General features: G+C 36.2%; 1 protein-coding gene across 5 annotated transcripts in view; it reads right to left on the bottom strand.

Annotated features, from left to right (window-relative positions):
- Nucleotides 1-21,891, bottom strand: part of CACNA2D3 (calcium voltage-gated channel auxiliary subunit alpha2delta 3) — a 468,514-nt gene that overhangs the window by 270,469 nt on the left and 176,154 nt on the right. For all 5 annotated transcript variants that reach the window (XR_005827594.1, XR_005827596.1, XR_005827595.1 and 2 more), the window contains one exon: nt 17,645-17,807. Coding sequence is in view for 2 of the 5 variants with exons in the window: in XM_040592380.1 (XP_040448314.1) it covers nt 17,645-17,807 (163 nt within the window). In the remaining 3 variants the exon portion in view is untranslated. The remainder of the gene's footprint in view (nt 1-17,644; nt 17,808-21,891) is intronic.

Raw genomic sequence — 21,891 nt, forward strand, 5'->3', positions numbered from 1 at the left:
AGCTGGGGCTGGATGCCAATTTTGGCAACTGCCTTTGCTTTTTTTTTTTTTTCTCTCTTCCCCTCCTTCTGCCTCCAGTGGGTAATGTTGATGCATCACAGATCAAAGCACCTAGCCATGTGTAGACACAAAAGAAGGTGTTTGTTCATTTTACTTCATGTGCTGAGAATCATTCGCCAATGTCAGAAATCACATTCCCTCCTCATAAGCATATAGGTTGATAAAGACATCAGGTGCATGACTGTATAAAGGCATACTAGTTGTTTCAGCTTCTAACATTGCCCTAATAACACTCCCCTTCTCCTTTGAAGTGGGAGAAGAAGAATTGGAGTATGGCCAGATATGTTTATTTTTATGCTGAGTTTCATGAGTGGGTTTGAGGTTGGAGGGTTTTTTTACTTTTTTGTTAGGTTGTTTTTGTGAACAATGTGGTCCGGGATTCAACTTTAGTCTATTTGAAAGCCAGAATTACAGCTGCAAACTCCTCACTAACACCATTCTGGGACAGAGATTCAGTTCTGACTCTGCTAAGAGCTTGCCACATAATGAACTGAAAAAAACAAAAAACACCACCACACCAAAAAAATCAAAACAAAACACCAAACAAAAAAAAGTTTCACAGCAAATCAGCGTACCTTTGAGGTCACCCATTCAGATCTGTACCCTGCTTAACTTATCAGATGTAACATCTAAAAACAATCAGTATGTGGGGTTGATCTGTCAATCGGTTCGAGCAAAACTCCAGAAACAGCATATAAACAGGATCTATTAACACAGGACAGTGTATTTTTAAATTAAAGGAGGAATTTGGAGCAACAGTTAAAGGCTTCACTTACCGTCCATCTGAGAAAGAATTAGAAAAGTGCTGTATTGATAGAGCTGTTGTCACAGGAGCCAGGCACATGGGGCAGTTACACCTATCATTAACACAGCCTAACAAAATAGAATTGCCTGCCCAGCAACTGGTAAGAGGACTTCAGTTAAGGAGAACTAAAGTCAAACCCCAGTAATCCTGACAGATAAACACTTCATAAATTAATGTGACCACAGATACCAGGATATTTGTGTATTTTCAGAAAAGCATACTCATTTCCACATTTTTGCAGGATATGGATCGAAGAGTATGAAACCTGAAAGACAGGTAAGAAAATACCAAACTGCAGAGCTCTAGGATGGCAGGGTGTGACTGAGAGACAGGGTGAACAATGTGAAAAGCCACTGCTGAAAATAGTTTTCCATGTTGGGAAGAGAAAACAAATGTTAAGAACATAGGAATTAACCAAATTGAATAAGGACCCTACACACACTGCAATTTCATCAGAGAAGTAACATTAGTCTTGAATACTGGAAAAAAGAGCCAGCTCTAACACATGGCAAGAAAAAATTTCTGCACAGGCTGATGGAACAATGACTATCAGCAACCAGGACATCTAAACCTCTGCAAGTGGCAGGGCAGGAAAAAGTGTCATGAAAAACAATACAGAAAGCCAGTGGAACACACTGCAAATTAGAGGAAAAGAAAGCAAATGTGACTGCTGCTAAATGAAGCCAACTGTGATGTAAAATATTTAATATGTAACATACCAAAAGGGACAATCTTTGCAGAGCTGCTGTCAAAGTGATATATGACAAAGGCAAGGCACAGCCTTGGAAATAAAAGTCATCCTTACGAAAATTTCTCAAGGACAGACCTGTTCACAAATCTCTACAAAAGCCATTTAAACCACAAGACCACACAAACCTGTAAATGAACATTTCATGATATATGTCTAATTTCTATTGCTCAGATATTCAGAGAGAGGCACGGAATTAACAGAAACAGGCCAACTTAGTTACATGACACAGTGCAGTAAGGACTAACAAATAATGCTTTGAACAGGAGATGTTAAAGACCTAGTTTTAACAACACATCATGCCTCTTGCATGAAACAAACCAAGGCACGTGTATCTTTAGAGAGAAATGGTTTAGCATGTAAAATGCATTACAGTCATGCTGAGCTATCATAAACCAAACCTCTACTGCTACGTTCCTGGGAGTAACAACATAGTATGAATGTGCAAGTATCAGATATGACAGCACACTTATTTATTAGCGTGACAAGTCGTCATCTCTCATCCTATCAAAATCAATGGTCCCTTACTGCTGTAGAGTTTTATAATCCTTGTGTAGCACTTCTTCCTTGCACAAAACATGATTTGCACAATTTGTATAGAATAGAAGTTTTACTCAAAGAGAAAATAGCTGGACAAAACCTCAAAGATACAAAAATGTTCAGCTGGTTCAAAACCTCTGACACTAGTATTAAAACATACTGAAAACACTGAGCAGATGCACAAATGCATATTGAAATGAATACATTACAAAATCAGTTATGGATTCTTAAACACTATTTCCTACTTCAGGAACATGGCAAATAAAAGCTGCAAGAAAGACACCTAGATAAACACAGTACAGCATAAAAATCTCTTTGTAAGGTTTTAGCCAAACAATATTCTGAAAGATTTTATATTCTAGCCAAGCATAACTAATACTTAACCAAAAGAGCAAGACTTCTTTCACACAACATAGATCCAAGAAAAATCAAAGGGTCTGTGTTATGTAGCAGGATGCAGACACGAATTATTACTGTATTCTAAAATAGTAGACAAAATGAATAAAATGTATCTTTAGATAAACTTCTACAATTCTTTGTCAGATGAGACAAAAGCTACAATTTTAACATTTGCCATACAACCATTTCATCAAATGTTTTTGCATATTCAAACCTAAAGGTTTTCAGAAACCCAGAACTATTATGTCAATTACTACTAAGTTTACAGATGAAGAAAGCTTTTCCAAGATAGTTCATGGAGAAAATAAAGTCCTGAAAAATCTTTAAGCAAAGCAAAATAAACTGTAAAAAAATAAAACTCCCTAATACATTCCTAGCATATGAATGAAAAATAATCTTGTATCAAATTATGAGGGTTTTTTTTATTAATGTATTCCACATTAAAAGGTAGGCTGGGTACTTTTGCTGTTTGTTATTTTAAGGCAATAACAGGGCACACCCTGATACCCTGATTGCTTTTTCTCATTAAAATAATGAAATAAACACAAGTAAGAAAAGATAGCCCTTAAAATGAGACCTCAATTATGATTCATTTTCACTGTTGTTTTAAACATATATTACGATGGGAAAAGGAGGAAACTTTGCACACTAGAGGCTAATGAACAAAAGTCTACAAGAAAATATCCACAGACACACATAGAATGTGAAATAACTGCTCTCAAAGAATAATTAGGAATATAATACCAATAACATGTTTACTGTATAATATATATATATATTTACACACTACATCTATTGTCTACAACTATTTGCAGGTGTATGAGTAGATTGGTTGTTGTTGGTTTGTGGGGTTTTGTTACAGGCTCAAACCTTTCTTTGGGTTACATAGTGATTACTCAAACACAGAAGAAAGCATCAAGAAATCTCAAAAATAATATATTCCAGACACAAAATGCAGAGAATAAAAGTAGGGATGAGAATACCTTTTATGTTAGTGACCAAATTCCCTTGCACTTAGTGCAAGACAAAGGCAACTGCTTTTGGGACAGGACAATGATGCACTGACATTTCTTAAGCCTTCTTGGGTGGAATTTGTTCCTATTGCTGCTGATTGTAAAAGAATTAATCTTTTTGCAGACACACACATTAAACAAATAATGCCTGTGTTTGGGCACTAACTTCTTGTCCAGGTAGGAAACTGATCCACAAGGCAACAAAAGACCACTTCCATCTCACAAAAAGGAGGAATTATGTTTATAAATTATTTTCAGAAAAAGTGAATTTCAAGCTTTTCTTACATTTAAAAAAAATGTATGTCTAAATGATAATACATACTGTTCCTTTTTTATCCGGCAATAGAATGGATATTTCATTTAAGAACTTTTCATCATTACATTCCAAACTGACCTTTCAAGCAAGCAACACATTAGCAACACATCTTTAAAAGCCAAATGCAGCTGTATGAAGCAACACTAAATAAGCTAGTCCAACATGTTTAACTGTCTCCTAACTGCTTCTGCAGTTGGGACTGCCTGGGGAGAGTCCCCATAATTTCAGTGCTGACATGCTTAAAGTTTCTTTTTCATTAAGCAATGCTAATTGTAAACAGATGAGAAGACAACTTGCTTATCATAAGGGATGATTGAGTAAAGTAGGTAATCCCAGGAAAACCAAAAATTGAGCTGAAATAACTTATCAGACTTCTGTTCAGATAAGCACCCCAAACACAACATTTCTCCAAATCAGAGATGTCGTGAGCATGGACAGTAATAGTTCTTGGGTTAAAACTAGTATAGTCTCAGTTAACAGTAGAATAAAATGTATTCTCTTCAAGTTCAGTAAATTCACCCCAATCCAAAGAGAGGTTGCAATTGTCTTTCTTCTTATTCATATTCTCAGTTTAGCAATCCTTTTGCTTTTGTGCTTCATTTACTTCTTTCTTGAAAAATTTGTCTTTGTAGTCAACACTCTTCCCCTACAGTTCAAAGGGTTCACACATCATTTCTCTCATTCATCATCCCAATCTAACATCCCTCAAAGAGAAACGGGTAAGCTGCAGCAAGTGAGGACAGAATTCAGTTTGAACATACAGACCCTGAGACATTTTATAAAGAGGTAGTCAGCAGGACCCAACGTGACTTTATGCTTATGAAACGTGAGGGCACAGACCTCCCTGCATTCACACTGAGCCTGCTTGCACACATACCCGGGTAAGTGCGGTGCAGGACTATACTGAGATACTGGTTCTGGCACTGGAAGTCACAGAGCTGAACTAGCATGGCAGCAAGCATGAGCTAACCAGCAGCCTTATAGCAGGACTCATTACCTGCAACTCCACGCTCTGCAGTAGCCTTTTAATGCTCTCAGCTGAGCTCCAGTGTGTACTGTGGCTATGCCTTTACACATTCGTGTATGGGTTCCCCCGTACCCAGCTCCAAGTGGACAGGAGTAACAACATTACACAGCTGCTTCTGCCAGCCCTTCACAATGGGAGCTGAAACAGTGGCCCAGCAGCTTCTAATCAGTCATCAGAGAAGTTAATACTCAGAGACAATAATACAGAAAAAGGAAAGATAAAAGAGGAGACAGAGTAATTTTCTACCATTATAGGCCAATGGTAAATTATTGTCACTTTCTTGCCCCTGGAAGCAACAAGGAAGTAGGGGCGGCATCATGATTAACAGAAGTGTCTCAGGTCAAAAAGCCTCTTAATACTGTACCCGAGATCGTGCGCGTTAATGAAACTTCACTGGCTCCATTTGTCAAAAGGTAAAGCCCAGCCCCAAGTAACTAAGCAACAGCTGCTGAATAAGGACTGGTGAAGAGTAGGGCTTTTTAGAGGAAAAACTTAATGTTACGGTGTAGCCTGTATCTGACATCTAGTTGCCATGGTGATGTGGATGTATTAGAAACATAGAGATTAGATCCACGGCCAGAGACAGACAGACCAGGATACAAGAAAGATAAAGCACAGTATACGTATTGCGTGGTGATGCCATTTCCAAAAGGCTTGCTTTTAAAGACAGAGAACTGGGGAGGAGGAGGGAAGGGGGGGGGGGGGGGGGGGGGGGGGGGGGGGGGGGGGGCAGAAGAAGAAGAAAAAAGAAAAACAGGAGAGAAGAGGAAAAAAAAAAATATGAATCTTTAAAGCTAAAGCCCTTTGCAAGAACAAAGCAGCAGCCTGAGCAGGCTCTGAGACTCGGATGTGAAGCAGAATTTGAGCAAAACCAGATGGAACAAGTGGAGAAGTCTGTGCATCTTTGTCCAATAGCCAGTAAGAGTTAAAACAAAGAAATATGGGAAGATAGGAAATTCTCTGCAACCTTGACAAAATCAGTCAGACTAAGAAAGTTCCTTTAAAATTAAACAATGACCAAAGTTAGGAAGACAGTGCAAACACTGTCCTAGAGATCTTAAAATGTGAAGACAAACAATTCAGGAGAAGGACTTCAAAATATAAATATAGTGGTCCAGGACAATATGTGACCACAACTTTAAATAACAACTCCAGGATGTTGAATTTTCAGAGGCATAGTCCATAAAATCATATACGACAGTGACAGACAAGATTTTATTTCTTAATTTCACACCTTGCAGGAAAAGGGTTTTACATATCTGCTAGCTGCAGATTATAATCTTTCTGCATCACTTGAGAAATTTTTTTTTTTTTTGGTTCTAATATTCTAGCAAATAGGTAATCATAATTTTGACAGCTACTTGGAAGGCACTGATAGGAAAGTATGACTGAACAATATTCATAGCTCTTTTTAAGTATTAAATTGAAAAAAACTCACTTAATCAAAAATGGTTGTGGTTCATCACATTTCAATATCTTTGAGAGAAGGCTCTATTACATGCAGCAGATTGTTTTTCCTATGCAAGCAAAACTTCTGATTCGAGTCTGCATTTATTAACATGTAGTGCATAAACTCATCTATTAACATGCAGTGAAAATCATGCAATGAAAATGCCATTTGACACAGGTGATATTTTTTACCAGTCCCTAAATTGTTCAAGCAAAACTTAAAGACAATTTGTGAAGCCTAAGACCTTCTTTTGCAATGTTTGCAGCACTCAAGAAGTAAACATGGTAAGCAGAAAAGCACAGACTAGACCTCATGCTTTTGTAACTAAAGACACGGAGTTCAGAATTATTCAAAGCTGGTTTGCATTCATACTGTTTATAAATCATGTCTTAAGGTACTAGTGATTAGAAAAGAAGGAAGGAAACAACTGCAAGAAAAGTAAGAAAACATCTTGCTACAGGGCAAGGGGTAATGATTGAACTAAGAGAGGGCAGATTTAAACTAGATATGAGGAAGCAATTTTTTACAATAAGTGTGGTGAATGACTCGAACAGGTTGACTAGAGAAGTGGTAGATGCCCCATCCCTGGAAACGTTCAAGGTCAGGTTGGCCGGGGTTATGAGCAACCTGATCTAGGTTGAAGATGACCCTGCTCATTGCAGAGGGGTGGGAGTGGAATAGATGACATTTAAATGTTCCTTCCAACCCAAACTATTCTATGAGTCTATGATCTACAACCCAGAAAATCATATAATAGCACACAAATAATTGATTGCCGGCTTTCCACAGTAATATAAATAATAATAACACAAAGCTTTTAAACAAAAATTAAGTCACATGATAAAAATCTACACTTTCAACAACTAGTAAATGATAAGTAACAAGACAGACAAAGAGAAGCACGAAAGACCTACAGATGCTGCAACTAATCACATCATAAGCAAAGCTATAAGAGAAAGAGGTAAAGCCTATTTCTGCAGAAAAGTATCACAAGCCTGTTATCAAAGACCAAATCATATACTAGGTCATGGAAGAAAGCTAAATATAGGCTTTCCACATGGAAAGCAACTGAATTGTGAAAATAATGAGAGCAGTAACAAAAACTGAACTGGAATCCATCAGAAAATATAGGATATTTATAGTCATCTTGTCTCTGAAATGAGTGAAGTCCAAATGTACTCCAAGATTTGTAAGATACTTTTTAATCACTTCTTTTATAAATCCATATTTAGTCAGGGTGATCACTGTTACAGAGTCAAAACAGTTGCTAAAACTTGAGTGTATTTCAAATCCAATGGTATGGAATCAGTCTCAGTGTGGTATTAATTTCAGAAAAAATAATTGAGATACTTATTAATGAAGACTTCTTTATCTTTTTACATATTATTGAACTTTTAAATCTATTTTAATTCATTAACCATTTTTCTTAAATGCTGATGACACAGCTTGAGACTCTCGGCAACATATTGCGTGCCTTATGTTTGTTAGTTGAGTTGACATAAACCATATCTCCTGTTGACAGAAATGCTTGAAAATATTCATGGACTTCAGCATCCATCACAAAAAAACTCTGCAGTTATGAAAACCACTGATAAAATCCCTTCCTGTACTTCAAAACCACCAGAACAGCAGCTATACCACAGTATGACGATGGAAAGAACAGATGGAAGACAGTCAGACAGACTTTTCTAAGTTGAAATTTGTATTATTGCTTTTATTTTTCAAAGCAGCAGATTAACTCTTGTACTGTATAACACTGAACATCAAATTACATTTTCTATCTTGTTCTTCTGCTCTGTCACTAAAGACATGGTAACATCTTATATGAAGGCTACAGCTTCATTATCTAATATACCTGGATAGATATCTGACAATCTGCAATACAATGTCATATATATTTTTTTTTTATCCTTGTTATTTTTAAACACCTCAAACAAAAAGCATTTGGAGAAATTAATTTTTCACTTAACCACACTCACACTATTCTCCAGCTTCCTTAAAAAAAAAATCTTCCCTCCAACCTACCTGTATTTCCTATGATGTAAATACATAAAAGTAATTTACTAAGTCACCTGCCAACTGATGGTAGCAGAGATTTCATACGTTAACCAGTCTCTGAGCTGCTGGTAGGTATTAGCTGAAGACCAGCCAATCCGATAGTAAGAAAAAAATCCTTCCTAGTGCCAAACCACCAACTAGCAGAATGTATCGGTCTAATGTCAATGGTAGGAAGGACGGAACTATTATTAAAGAAAGATATTTTTTTAAGTCATTTATGATTATTTGATTTAAACTATACTTTTCACCTGCTCCCCTCTCAAATACATTATCACAGGGAATGAAGATTTGGTCAGTTACAAAACTCATAAAAACATGACTGTGATCCCAAAATGTATTTCCAAATCATGTGGCTGTACGATGAAATATAACTTGCTTGGTGTAACAAAGGATAAGAAAACTCAGTCTTTTATACAAGTAGACATTATGAAATGTGAGACAAAGTTGTAGGAAAATACTGAGAAATGTATTCAGTATAAATAATGTCAACATTGAAAAGAAATGAGTGTAAGCATTGTGCTAAAAGTCCATGTAACTTCCTTAATTTAAAAAGTACTCATATGAGGAAAAAGTTGAAACAAGGTTCAATAAGTATAAGCCCTATTCCTCATTATAAATGCATGCTGGAAAGTAACTTTCCAGACCCAACACTTTTGAGGAAATTTTATGCCTTATTTTGACATATCAGTCTTACAATCAGTAATTGATTCTAACGTATTTTCTTCTTCCTGCATAGAGCATATTTCCTCCCTGAAGCAGAGTCTATCACCTTTTAGATGGGTCAGTTATTAATATCAAGTTTTAAAAAATGAAAATGCATTTGAATAACTATCTGCACATGCCCAGACACTGGTATTTTAATTCAGCTTGAGCAACAAGTAGGAAAGCAGGAAGGTGCTTCAAAGTGCCTTCCTAAATCAGAAAGTCATTTATGGAAGATAGTTATTATCGTAGGCTTTACTGTATGTAGTCATGTTAATATGCTCTTTTTGTGCTTTACGTACTACATCCTGATTTTCCACATCGCAATCAACATTTCAACTTGGGCATTTCAGACAGTAAATCAATTTTTTCCCAGAGTCTAAGAATTCTTCCAAGCTAAGAGTAGACATTTCCCTGCTTAAACTAATTTGAAGAGACATCATTGTAAATCAAATTAGGAAGAAAAATTTCCAAAACTGAGACTGTTGAGAACAAGCCTATTCATTTGTACCAGCATGGTGCTTCTGCTTGTGTGCATCTAGAATGACTGGCATTTAAGTATTTATGTGATATTCACCCCAGGACTTTACTAGGAGCAAAGTGCAAAAAGCCCAAGCTAAAAGGTGTGCATGTCAGTTCCACAGAACTTTGAAGCATAGGTTTCAATCTCCCCACACAGAGCACAACAGTTCGGCCAGCATCAAATTTTAAGACCATGGAAATCAATGGAACATAACTGTGGGGAGGAGGCATGCACTTTGTGCTGTGCTGCAGAGCACCAGATTGCCAAGCCAGGTCTAAAACTCTTCAATAGTCACAGAGTTTAAAGTGAGAAACCGTGCCTCAGGCTATGCAGTGGAATCCCACTGGAAACAAACCATGGGAAAACAAGCAAGCACTAAAATACTGGCATACAAAAATATCATGTCTCAAAAGCTGTACATCATGTCGTACAAATGGAAGACAGCGCAAAGTGGCAGCCTAGCTATCTCTGGATGGGAAGCAAAACAGAGACATTAACCTTGTGCTGCACCTTAATAATTAAAATTCTTCTGATCGAGGACTTAATTATTCAGTTTTGTGACCGTGGTTCTGCAACTATCTTGCATCCACATTTCCATGCAATACTCCCGGCAAATCGTGCATATATGTCAACATCCTTTGGGGTAAGAACAGGCTGCTCAAGTCTCTACCATGTAGCATAGATGTGCCTATATGTCTTTTCCTCTGACATTCACTAGTGATGAAAATAAAAATACATCTAAAATAATTACGAGCATTTCGAAATTGAAAATCTGTTGGTTTTGCTGGCAGCAAGTTTGGACTCTTTGCTTAATGACTTCTTAATAAATACAAAAAACTCAATAGATAACTAAGTCTTGCAAAGCTGTAGAACGCACTTAATTCCACTGTCAGCTGTGTTAGCAGGCTGAAGGTTTATCCTCCAGGAAATATTCCTCCATTATAGAACTCGGCAAGTAAAACAAGATTATAAATACAGTAAGCTAGAAATGACAACAAAGGAAAAAACTCCCATTAGTTTAAGTCAACTTATGTAAGCCTACTTCCTTTCTATTGCCAAAAGAAATTATTTTTCCTCTCTTTTTTCTTTTTTTTTTTTTTTTTGGGGGGGGGGAGGGGGGAGGAGGAGGGGAGGGCAAAACCAGACATGTTGCTCAAGCTGCATCTGATCTAATCCTAGTAAAGAGATTATTCTCCTTTCCCAATCTACCTCTATTGGCACATGCCTACCTCCTCCACCACCTCAGAGACTACTGCTCAGAGGTGGCAGACAGATTCACATACAGTCACCCTCACCCTAGTTCTGTCAAAATTATTCTATTTTCAAGCACTCTGCTAGGAAAAATGCTGATCCAGCTCCTTTTACCAAACCAGTTTCAGGAAAAGCTTACAGAACAGCTTATGACAGCTGGTTTGAATGGGACAATAATGCCCAGCAAGCATAAGTGGCAGAGCACAGTAATTTCTTAGCAAAGGTACAGAAAACCTTGTCATAATCATAAGCACAAAGGAGATCAAGCAAGAACTACTAGCTCGTATGGAAAATGGAGATCTAAGTTCAGGATTGAGACCAGGAGAAAGTGTTTTTCAGTAAGCAGGGGAAAAAACTGCAATGAGAAAAGGAACACAATGTGCAGTTGTCAAGGTGTTGGTACAGGCCTAAATGGGAACAGATTAAATAGTGTGAGGACAGAATGATGCAAGTTCACATAAGATTTAGCATAAAAATACTCCTGCATAACCACATGCATTCTTTGGGCCTTCCTGGGAATGTCAAGATAGGAAATGGAGGCAGCAGGTACCCAACTAAGAAAGTAAAACTGACCTCATGATAAAAGGCATTTTTATTTCTTTAGGCACACTTAGAAAGGTTTTCTTTGTGTGTAATATTTTAGTCCAGACCAAAATGGAGGCAGAGCTACAATGAAGATTATGAGACAAAGTCTTTAGAAATAAATAATGGTTTTATACTTGAAAAAGCTCTCAGGTGCAGGAGTGTCTCTTTAGCTCTAAATTTCTTACAGTGAAAAAATGATTACACTTAGCACATTTACTCTAAACAGAGATTCAGTAAAGACTGTTTTCTTGCATCCAGCTGTGATTAGAACCTATTTAGTTTCGTTATTGTTTCTACTGTAAAAGGCCTGCATCACTTCATTTTTCATTGTATTCATTTGTTTCTAGAGGTCTGAGTGAGATATTGTTTACCAATGTAAAAAACACAATTATGCAAGGCAATCAAATTATAGAGGTATGTATCTAAGAATCCTACTACCTACCCTTAATTCTCAACCAGAGCCTGTAGATATGTAATTTCTTAAAATCCAAAATTCTAACTACTTCAGTTTTGGTAACAGCAAAGGGTAGTTAAAGAAAAGACTTGACACTTTTTGAGAAAACATGTAGTGCATCAACTGTCCCCACAAACCACTATGAATCCTTACACTTTACAGTTATTCTGGAAATGTTGTGCAAGTTCAAGTCCCAGAAATATCCACACTGAATAATTCTCCAGAAATGGAAAAGGATTAAGTCGTCTTCCAGATCAGTAAGTACCTGCTGTGATGTATCCAAGTAGCTGCCTGCTTGCTTTCCTAGGGATGGAAGAGGCAACTGCAGCCTAATACTGATTTTGCAACAATAATGTTGTTGACTTCAATTAGTCTAACCCTCTAGTTTGCACCAGTACTTGATAAAGGAGAATTTAGTGCCATTTAAATTAGTCTGTCAAGTATGTCAGTTAGTGAATAAATCTAACACTTTTAATGACTAAGAACACTAGGAGAATGAGAGAGTAAAATTTGCAAAATACAAAAGCCCACAATCTGGAGGATCTAATAAAAAAAAAAAAAAAACAGAAAGGTACAATAGAAAGACAGTTTAAAAGGCAAGGAGAAGTGTTTGCATCTAGAAGTTTCTGTAATATTAAAATCAGACAACCTGGGCTTTTCCTCTTTCTGCAAACTAAAAATGTAAAGTTTACCTTATCATATAAACAAAGACTGACTGCAAAAGCTCAAAAACAGGACTTGTTTTCAGTTGATACTGAGATGATGTATTTACAACATCCTCTTGAATTTCCTAGGTTTTATGCAACACTAACGTAAGCAGATGAGATCCTGCTGTGTGTCACTTCTGGTACTGTACTATGCTATGCTTCACTTTTCAACAGGTATCGTATTTTAGAGTTTTCCAAGTGTATGTCACCAAGACACATTCACCCTCACCCTGGCTTTGGTTTTTATCTACATTCCTGTGAAATCCACATTTAGCCAAGTATTCACAAGCCTCTTCCAAGTACTTGAAAAAATGCTGAGTGTAAACTCAATAGCAGAAAACACGTTATCACTGTCCACAACTACAGGTAAATATGAGGTGACACAGACTTAGAAAAATAAAACTGGAACAGCTTCTTCAGCTCATGTACTTTGGACAAATAATGTAGAATTTTAAGTCAGACTGTAGGTAGTCTTATATTAACAAAAGGTAAAATGCTACTCTCTTTTTTACTTTCATCAGCTGTCAGCATCTGCAAGATCAGATTTGAATGTTCTGAAGACTTCTTTTATCATCTTCTAGTGTACATAAATCCATTATAGAATCCTGCTTTTTCCCAGTGGCAATCCTACTGCCAGAAACCATGTTCTCTATGGATGGTTGCCAGAAAGCCTAGCCCACATTCCAATGCCTTTTTTTTAATTATATGTCACATTCCTAGGCTCTTCTAAATATACTACCAGCATCTCAGAGAGTAATAAAGCAAATGTTGAAACTATGTTAATCATGACTCATTTTTCATTATTATCAATCTCTTCCACAATAGCTGTTTAAAATGTATCAATTGATGTGTAGAAAGAAATATCTGAGTATCTTTGGAAGGTATACCTACAGAAGAATATGCAAGACGTGTTTCAGAGTAGTGAGTCCCAAATCACTCACATTCTGAATAGGAGAGAGAGAGAAAAAGAGATATGAAAACTGACTTTGGTGCTGATATATAATCCATGTAAATGAGCTTTACTAAAAAAAAACACAACAGCAACCGAATTAAACAGTGCCTTACACAGGCTTGTTCTCATACCTGGACTTCTGCCTTGGTACTGCATTGTCCAAACTGCATTCAGATTGATTCTGTACTTTCCAAAACTACACTTTCCTTTTAATATGGAAAAAAAAAAAAGTAACCTTCTTGTTCCCTTCTTTTTTCATCTGTGAATATACCCATATGATTAATTTACTAAGACCCTTTCCCCTATTTTCTGTCAGAAATCTGTAGACAGTTGATAATTGCCAGTTACCAAATTTGTGGATAGAAGAAAGAGCTACTACTTGCTAAGACAGTTACCACAGAAATTCTTACTTAATCATAGTTATTTATTCATTGTTTAAAAGGATACTGCCTTGCAAATCCTGTAGCTGTAGGCAATGAAAATACTTTGTGCTTAAGGAGAAGAAACAGAATGCACTGACAGATTTAGAATCCCGATGTGTACTCAAACATTTCAAAAGCAAAACATCATAAGCAGTCATTTTCAGGAAAAATTAAGGAGGCCAATTCCATTAGAATGTTCTGCAGTTTAAATGGACCCCCAGCCTTGCTGTGAAATGGCCTAGAGCTGACAGAGGTCTCTCTGTATTGACAGACAGATAAGCACACTTATCTGTAAAGCACAATCATCCCATAATTTTATTTAAATTCCTTCAGTATGTGAACATTATCAGAATGACAAAATACTGTTTTCTGAGCCCCATAGGCTTTATTGTCCAAAGATCAGTAACTCTTCTATTTTTAATATTAATTGATGAGCACTGTAAGATATGGAGAAACTAGGGGACAAGGGTTTTGCAGTAGATGGGAATGAAAAGTATAAAAGCACATCAATAACCAGACCAGCTCTTAATATTTTAAAATGCTGATCAAGAATACTGTAAATTTTGAACTGTGATTCTTTATTAAATTTACTAATTTGCACTCTTCCTTCTACATTTATAGTAGATGCATGCAATCTGTACTCAAAGGTAGCACTAGAGTTACATGTATGTTTATAAATTAGATTAGCAGCCTTTTTTATTGGGTCTCTTCCTTTTTCCTTTACAAAAATATTCAATGTTAAATTTTAATATAGTTTTTATATTTATGGTGTTTCATCTTTCTTTATTTCATCATAAATGCCACAAAATTTGCTTTTGCTTTTTATTTTCAGGTTCTAAACTGGATGGTTTCCTTAAAATGGAAAGTATTTAGTCCTGTTGTGATCATCATCATTTTTAAGCTCTTCTACACAGAGGCTGAAAGAGCCAGAAGATACATGAAGAACAGCAGTGCATTTGTGTCGCGTGATTTTTAAGCCAATTTCATTGACTTTAGCAAATCCACAGCTGGGAGGGATCATTATGATCATATGCAAGCTGACCAGGCCAAAGGTTTTCCCAAAAACTAATTCTAGACTACGTTAAAACAAAAACACCCACAAAACACCAAACACACACAACAAACACAACATGCTCTGGATTAGGGGCCTGGGGGGAAAGACACAGGACAACACCCTTCTAATAGACCATTAACTATCTTCATTGATAAACAAACCAAAAAACCCCTAACGACCAAAAAAACCACCAGAAAAAAAAACAACAAACCATGCTTTATCTGAGCCTATATTTGTGCAATATGCAAAATAATGGAACCCAGTTTCAGGCGCTGGATGTTTTTAAACCTTTCATAACCAGATTATAGAGCCTAGTATTAGCAATTAACTAGACATCAACTAATTAATCCTTTAATCATGTCTTTAATAAACTAAATGGACTGAGCTCCTGCAGTATTTCAGTCTAAGGCATATTTCAGTCTAGGGCATATTTTTCAACCCTTTGACAAGTGCTGTGACTCTCCTCTGAACCCATTGCAAATTATCAATATCTCTACAACTACAAAAAAACCAAAATGAAGGAAAAACCTTAGAATAAGCTTACAAATAAAAACTTCCTTTTTCTATGCTGACTTGAGAGTCCTGTGTTTAAATATTCAATGACCACACTTGCCTGTTTTCAACTGAGTTTGGGCTGTGGTTTTGCCTAGTAATTCAATAAAATAAAACATAACCTGGAAACGAACAACAGGCATTTTCTAGAGATATGGTGTGAAGACACTTAGTTGTAAACCTATCAATATCTACTGCCTCTACCCTCAGGCTAGGATTTAATTAACTTATCACCCCTCTGCATTACAGAACTGAAGAAACAGGCAACAAAAAAATAGAAGTATACATGCCTCTTCTTGGTAAGAGTAACATTTCCAGACATTGTCAGTCTCCAAGCCGAGACTATCATATCCATGTGTAACAAAAATGTCAGCAACAAACCAGATTTTGGCAGTTGGAAGACATTTAAATGATAAAAAAAAAAAAAAATGTTTTTCTGCAGCTGCATGAAGTGATGATTTTGGCTGGTTTGAATTAGACAAAGTAGAAACAGGAATCATGACAGAGCTCTATCTCCCCCATCTCTACAGGCAGTGCCTGTATTAGAGGCCAAAAGGAGATGCAACAAGCCCTTTGACTTTGGCTTTACCTGTAATTAATCAGCATAGAAAAATGTATTCTATACACAGCAGTACTACATATCATGCAGCTGAAGCTCCTTTAGTTTTCCAGCTCTCCTAACTACTCAGGTTAGTTTGCTTCTCCAGAAAAACAGGATTGCCTGACTTTTTTTTTGGTTTTTTTTTCCTTACTTTTCCTCCTTAGCAGTTCTGGAATGAATGAATTTATAGTCAGGCTCAGTTAAATAAATATTAGCACTTGCACAAAAAAATGGTTTGGTAGCTTTAGAAGCTTTAAGCATTTTCCAAATCTCTTCAAAATATCCCATATTAAACATTTCACAACCTTTCAAATACTCTCTAAGAAGCTTTGTTACTTTGTAATCCCTAATTTAAGACAGCACTGTACAATTTTCGGCTTCTCAAAATTCTCAGTCTGAATCATAACTTTGAAGAGAAGCTGTCATATCAATTGCTTCTCTTACCAGTCCAACCAATCCAAATTAATTCTCATTCCGTTTGTGATTATACAGTATCCTTGCATGAATTACGACAATTGCTAGCCTGGAATGTATCACGAGGAAAGTATTTAACGTATTTTTAGCTGTCTTTATTACAGTTAAAACAAGGAAGAGCAGCCAGATAACGAGATTAGGCAGCTCTCTACAGACCAATGACAAATATACTGTAGACATTTTTCAGAAACTTTGGCGCTTTCCTTCTTAAATTTTGTTTTATTACTGGCTTGGGAAAAAGAAATAGGTGGCTGCTGCTTAAGCACAGTAAAACTACAAACTTCTGCTGTCTGATCAAATGGATGTGGCAAAGGGAAAATGAGTAAACTGGTACCTGAGTTCAGTTTATATTGCAAATTTTCAGACCTAAGTCCATCACTCCTAATATCTAACACAGCTATTAATGCCATGTACTATCCAGCACCTATGACAAATAGTCAGGGGAGTAGAAATTTTAATGTAGTTTATTCCCCCTAAATATTGTCTGGAAACTCACAGCAGCTGTGTATACAGTCATATACAGCTAGAATTATTCCCAGAAGCTTGAGAGAATAGATCTAATAAAACATTCCCCTCCCATCTACCCTGTATCTTTCAAAGACATTTCTAGCTCTCAGCAAAGACAGAATGTAAGTTGTAAGTGATGTAAGACAATGTAAGATCTGTTCAGCTGATCTGGAGATTCCAGAAAATAAATCATAAGAATAAACATAATCTGCCATATTGTATGGCAGAATTCATGCAAGTCTAATATGCAATTCATTGACCAAATTAAATTGCTGAATTGCCACAGAACAAAAGATATTACAGAACTGTCATACTTTAAGCATTCTTCCATGCTTCTTTTCAGTTAAATCGCAAACTGGAAAACACAACATATAGGTAACCAACAGGTGCATTTTAAAGTTCTTATGTTTGGCCCCAGTAGAATGATGAAATAAAACAGCTTACCCTTATTGTACATATTGGTTGGTACTTGGACATCACTCAGACTGATGTTCACTGGCAAGTTGTTGAAGTGGTCATTTGGCACCAGAATGAACTCCTTTCCCAGCTCCAAATAGTTTCCGTCTTCATCTCGTTCATTTATGAGCACAGCATTGAAGTATTCATACTGCAACAGAAACCCACATTCAGTATTCAGAATTCACATTCAGCGTAAAAACGTGACGTTTGAATATTTTAACATATCTATCAATCCATTGATTAACATTTACACGTATCTCCATCTAGAATAGAAGAACAAGATATTTTTGTCATCTCTCAGATTCCCTCTATACTGCTAGTGCAGGCACATTTCTGAAACCAGATTTATCAATACATCAAGAAAACCACATATTACCTCAGATCTCTGACTGCCCTGAAAACGATAAGGGCAGCTCAGCAAACACCTGGAACAAAAGCAACGTATGCACTGTTCTTAATACAAAGCTGTCTAGAATTAAACAATTCCATGGATAATATTTAATGATGATCTCCCTGTTTAGCTTATTTCCATCAGTTTAAGTACTGCTATCAATGCTGAACTTAGGTCTTGACAAACTAAAGGCGTTTTTACTTCATAACAATATTAACTACAGCTGTTGTTGCTTACCAAATGTGTACTGACTGACATTTTCTAAAGAAAAATATTTTCTTTCTGCTGAATTTTACAAATGCACATCATAGTAGCTATTGTAAAAATATGCATACTTTAATAAGGACATCTAAACTTGCCGTGACTTATTTTGAACAAGAAATTATTGTCTGCCTGTACAGATTCCTAAAGAGTATTCAGCCTATTTTGTATAGAACTATAACAAGATAAGCAAAAGCAATTTAGATAAAATTATTGATTTCTTTATGACCTAGTTTAACCAGATATCCTATCAAGCTTTGAAGGCAACAAACAGTGAAGACTACTTTTGAACCTCTTAAATAACCTTAACCCTTGGCAAAATTTTGTGATGAGTTTCTTAATTGAAAGAGACTAAAAAGTTTAGTGTCTTGAAGACTCTGATTTAAATATGAGTCTCTGCCCTCACTATCCATTTGAGAGTAAATCAATATAATAATTAGACATGAATCTAAGCATTCACATATCATATATGTACCTGTACAGCCTGTAAAAGGATAAATATATTATACCATTTACAAAGCTAAAACAGGATTTTAGATGAAAGTAGAATGCAATAGAAGCCCCTCTATATGAGCTAGATTTTGAGGACCTTCTGTGTATGACAGAAATACTCAGACAAATTCATTGTTCCACATACTATTAATCACATATAAGAAAGATTGAAACACATCAGTATTTGAAAATCAATTTAACAGAAATTAATTGATGTGATTAAACATTTGACCTTAAAGTTATTTTACTTTAATTGGTTTATACTGAGATCAGGCAAATAATCTGCTGCATACATCTCATGAGTATATATAGATAATGAATCCTAAAGTTTTGGAAAAAAACAAAATAGTCTTTATTTTTTCCCTCCTCTGCCTCCAGGAGCCACGTGGGGGGGGGGGGACGGGGGGGACCAAACCAAAGAGCGTAGAGAGATCATTTGTGTTAAGCTGTAGTTTCATTAAGCAATTCCAAAAATTAGTATAATTATTGAACACCCCCATAGATGTTACCCTTCTCTATACCATTTGGGTGATTGTGACTGTTCTAGATTTGATTCTTCTCATACCAAAACCAAAAGGATGGAGAAACATGATAATTTCCAAGAAATATAAGTTCTCATTCTATTTGGGAGAAATCTTCTCCTACTCTGTTTATTATCCAGGTTTATCATGGATCATTAACTGCACTGCATGCCTGCCACCCACATGAGACAGCAGCTTTTTCAGTTTACCCTTTCAGTAAAAGCCAGAGACAGCTGGCAGAAGACTTGAAAGGCCAACTCATATTTCCCCATCTTAGAAAGAAATTGAATACTCCTTCCAACATTAAGCCATGCACTAATGACTGTTGTAAACTGCAATTCTATTCCAATTCCAAGCAAGGAAAAAGTAATCTGTGTAGGTTTTCCGTGATGTATTAGATAGTATCTAAGTGTGGAAGAAAGGCTGATATTACACCCCCTGGCAGTACAGTGATAAATAAGATTATATATTTCATGCTTCTTTCTCACCAGCCACCTCTCTCTTCACACCCCCTGGCCAGCTATGTTCCAGCAGAGTGAGTATGACTGTTTCATCTCATTTCCAAACCACTTGTATTCTTGTCCTTAAAGACATGGGTTTGTTTTCCTTTCAGTCTGTTGAACATGGCATTGCCTCCACAACTGCCAGAGCTACAGATAAGCCATTGTGTTGTTTCCATGATGTTTCTTGGCTTTGTAAGTCTTCTCAGGATGGTCACAGAGAAATCAAAGGGGGGTGGGTTTTTTTGTTTTCTTATTAAAGACCAGTGTTGAAAGTATTCACAACACTTAACTCCAAATTTTAACACAGAAGTTGTACTTAAATATTAGACTTTATGTCAAAGGTGAACACCTTTGGGGGTTAGAGATTCTGCACTACAATATGTAGCAACATACTGATCTTTTTTAACAGAGTTTAAGTTACAAACCAGAATAATTTCTACAGTAATTCCTATACAGACTTAATGATTTCAAGGGCATAAATTTACCTGGCCCATGGGTTTTGTAATATTTTAGACATGGTAGGAAAAATGGAAAAAGTTCAAATAAGCATGTCAGAATATACATTGAAATAACCTCTAAAATAATTTTATTTCCTTTCATTCAGTGGTTTATTTCCTTCTCCAAAGAGTTAATTAGTACACATCCTCCTCCATCATGTTCTGTGAGTGGCAAGGCTAGCCAAGTATTAAAATCTCCTATATTCTAAATAAATTAAACCATTCATTTCACAATTAATGGTATTTAGGACTGAATGTTTCTTTGGTTGATTTAGTATTCACTGATTTGTTGGTCTGAGTCTGTATTTTCTCTTTTCAATTCTACAAGCATATACACAATAATATGGGGGGTTGGGGGTGTTAAAACAAATTGGAGCGTAGAGTAGTCCTTATGGTATTACAGATAATTAATAATTTCCTAAGGGTTTTTTTCTGTTTCAGTTGGGGTTGGGGCATGGGGGAGTGGGTTGGTTTGTTGGATTTGTTTTTTGGGTCTTTTTTTTTTTTTTTTTTTTTTTGAAAATGAAAAGCCTACAAAAATAACATATTTAAGACAGTCCTGCAAATTCTAAGGATTAAACATCAGGTAAAATATACAGCTCAAAAATACTACTGAAAAAGATCAGCATTTAAGCAGAGCTGTTATGCAGTGGCTTCTTTGGGGCAATTTCCTTCCAAGGAAATCATCGAGTGTGACAGCTGAAAGGTGATAGAAGAAATATTAAAAATAAAAATTGGAGAAAAAAAATATTAAAATAAATCCATCTGACATTCTGACACTGCATTTGAGATAATGCCCAAGGGAAAGAGGATAAAGTCCTGTTTGCTGACAACACAAATACTCCACCTGCTAAGCTCTAAGAGAAAATGACTTCAATTTAATCTTGTCAATGGAGGTCAATCTTTGTTGTAACCTTAACTAGGTGAGTTCTGAGTGCACACAATTTAACATGCCAAAAAGTTATTAGTCTAATAAATAACAAAATAATTACCCAGGGTGGGAGCATAGCCAGGCTTTACTGTGGCTTGGTTAATGAGTAAGTTTACACTAACCTTAAATATAGACTTGCATGGTGAGCAAAAAAGTGGAAAAAAAAATTCAAAGGAAATCCCGTTTGTGTAATCTGTTATATACATCTCAAGATCTAAACATGAACTTTGATACTTTTGTGCATTTAAATTTGTTCAAGTAAACATACTGGGTTTTTTTATTTGTACATTGCTTTGCAGCATCTGCATCATTCTGAGTGTTTGATCAACCATTTTGAAAGCCCTCATTGTATCGTAATGAAAAAGACTTAGAGCAAAGCCATAAAAATTGGGGACAAATAGGAATCTCAGCTTTCATGTGATACTAATATTTTACCCTTGTGAAGAAAGCCTTCCCAATGCAAGCCGCTATAAACTGATCAGTAGTTCTCAATTGAACAAGCACTGGACCATTCTGCCTCAGCAAGGAGCTGATCATATCTGAGAAATCACAAAGAATCGTATTGCTAATAGTCAGCAGAACCCTGGGCTGCTCTAACATACTGGTATAATCGTAGCAGAGAGAATTATGGGGCTG

This window comes from Falco naumanni, chromosome 4, assembly GCF_017639655.2.
Source record: "Falco naumanni isolate bFalNau1 chromosome 4, bFalNau1.pat, whole genome shotgun sequence".
NCBI classification, from domain to species: domain Eukaryota; kingdom Metazoa; phylum Chordata; class Aves; order Falconiformes; family Falconidae; genus Falco; species Falco naumanni.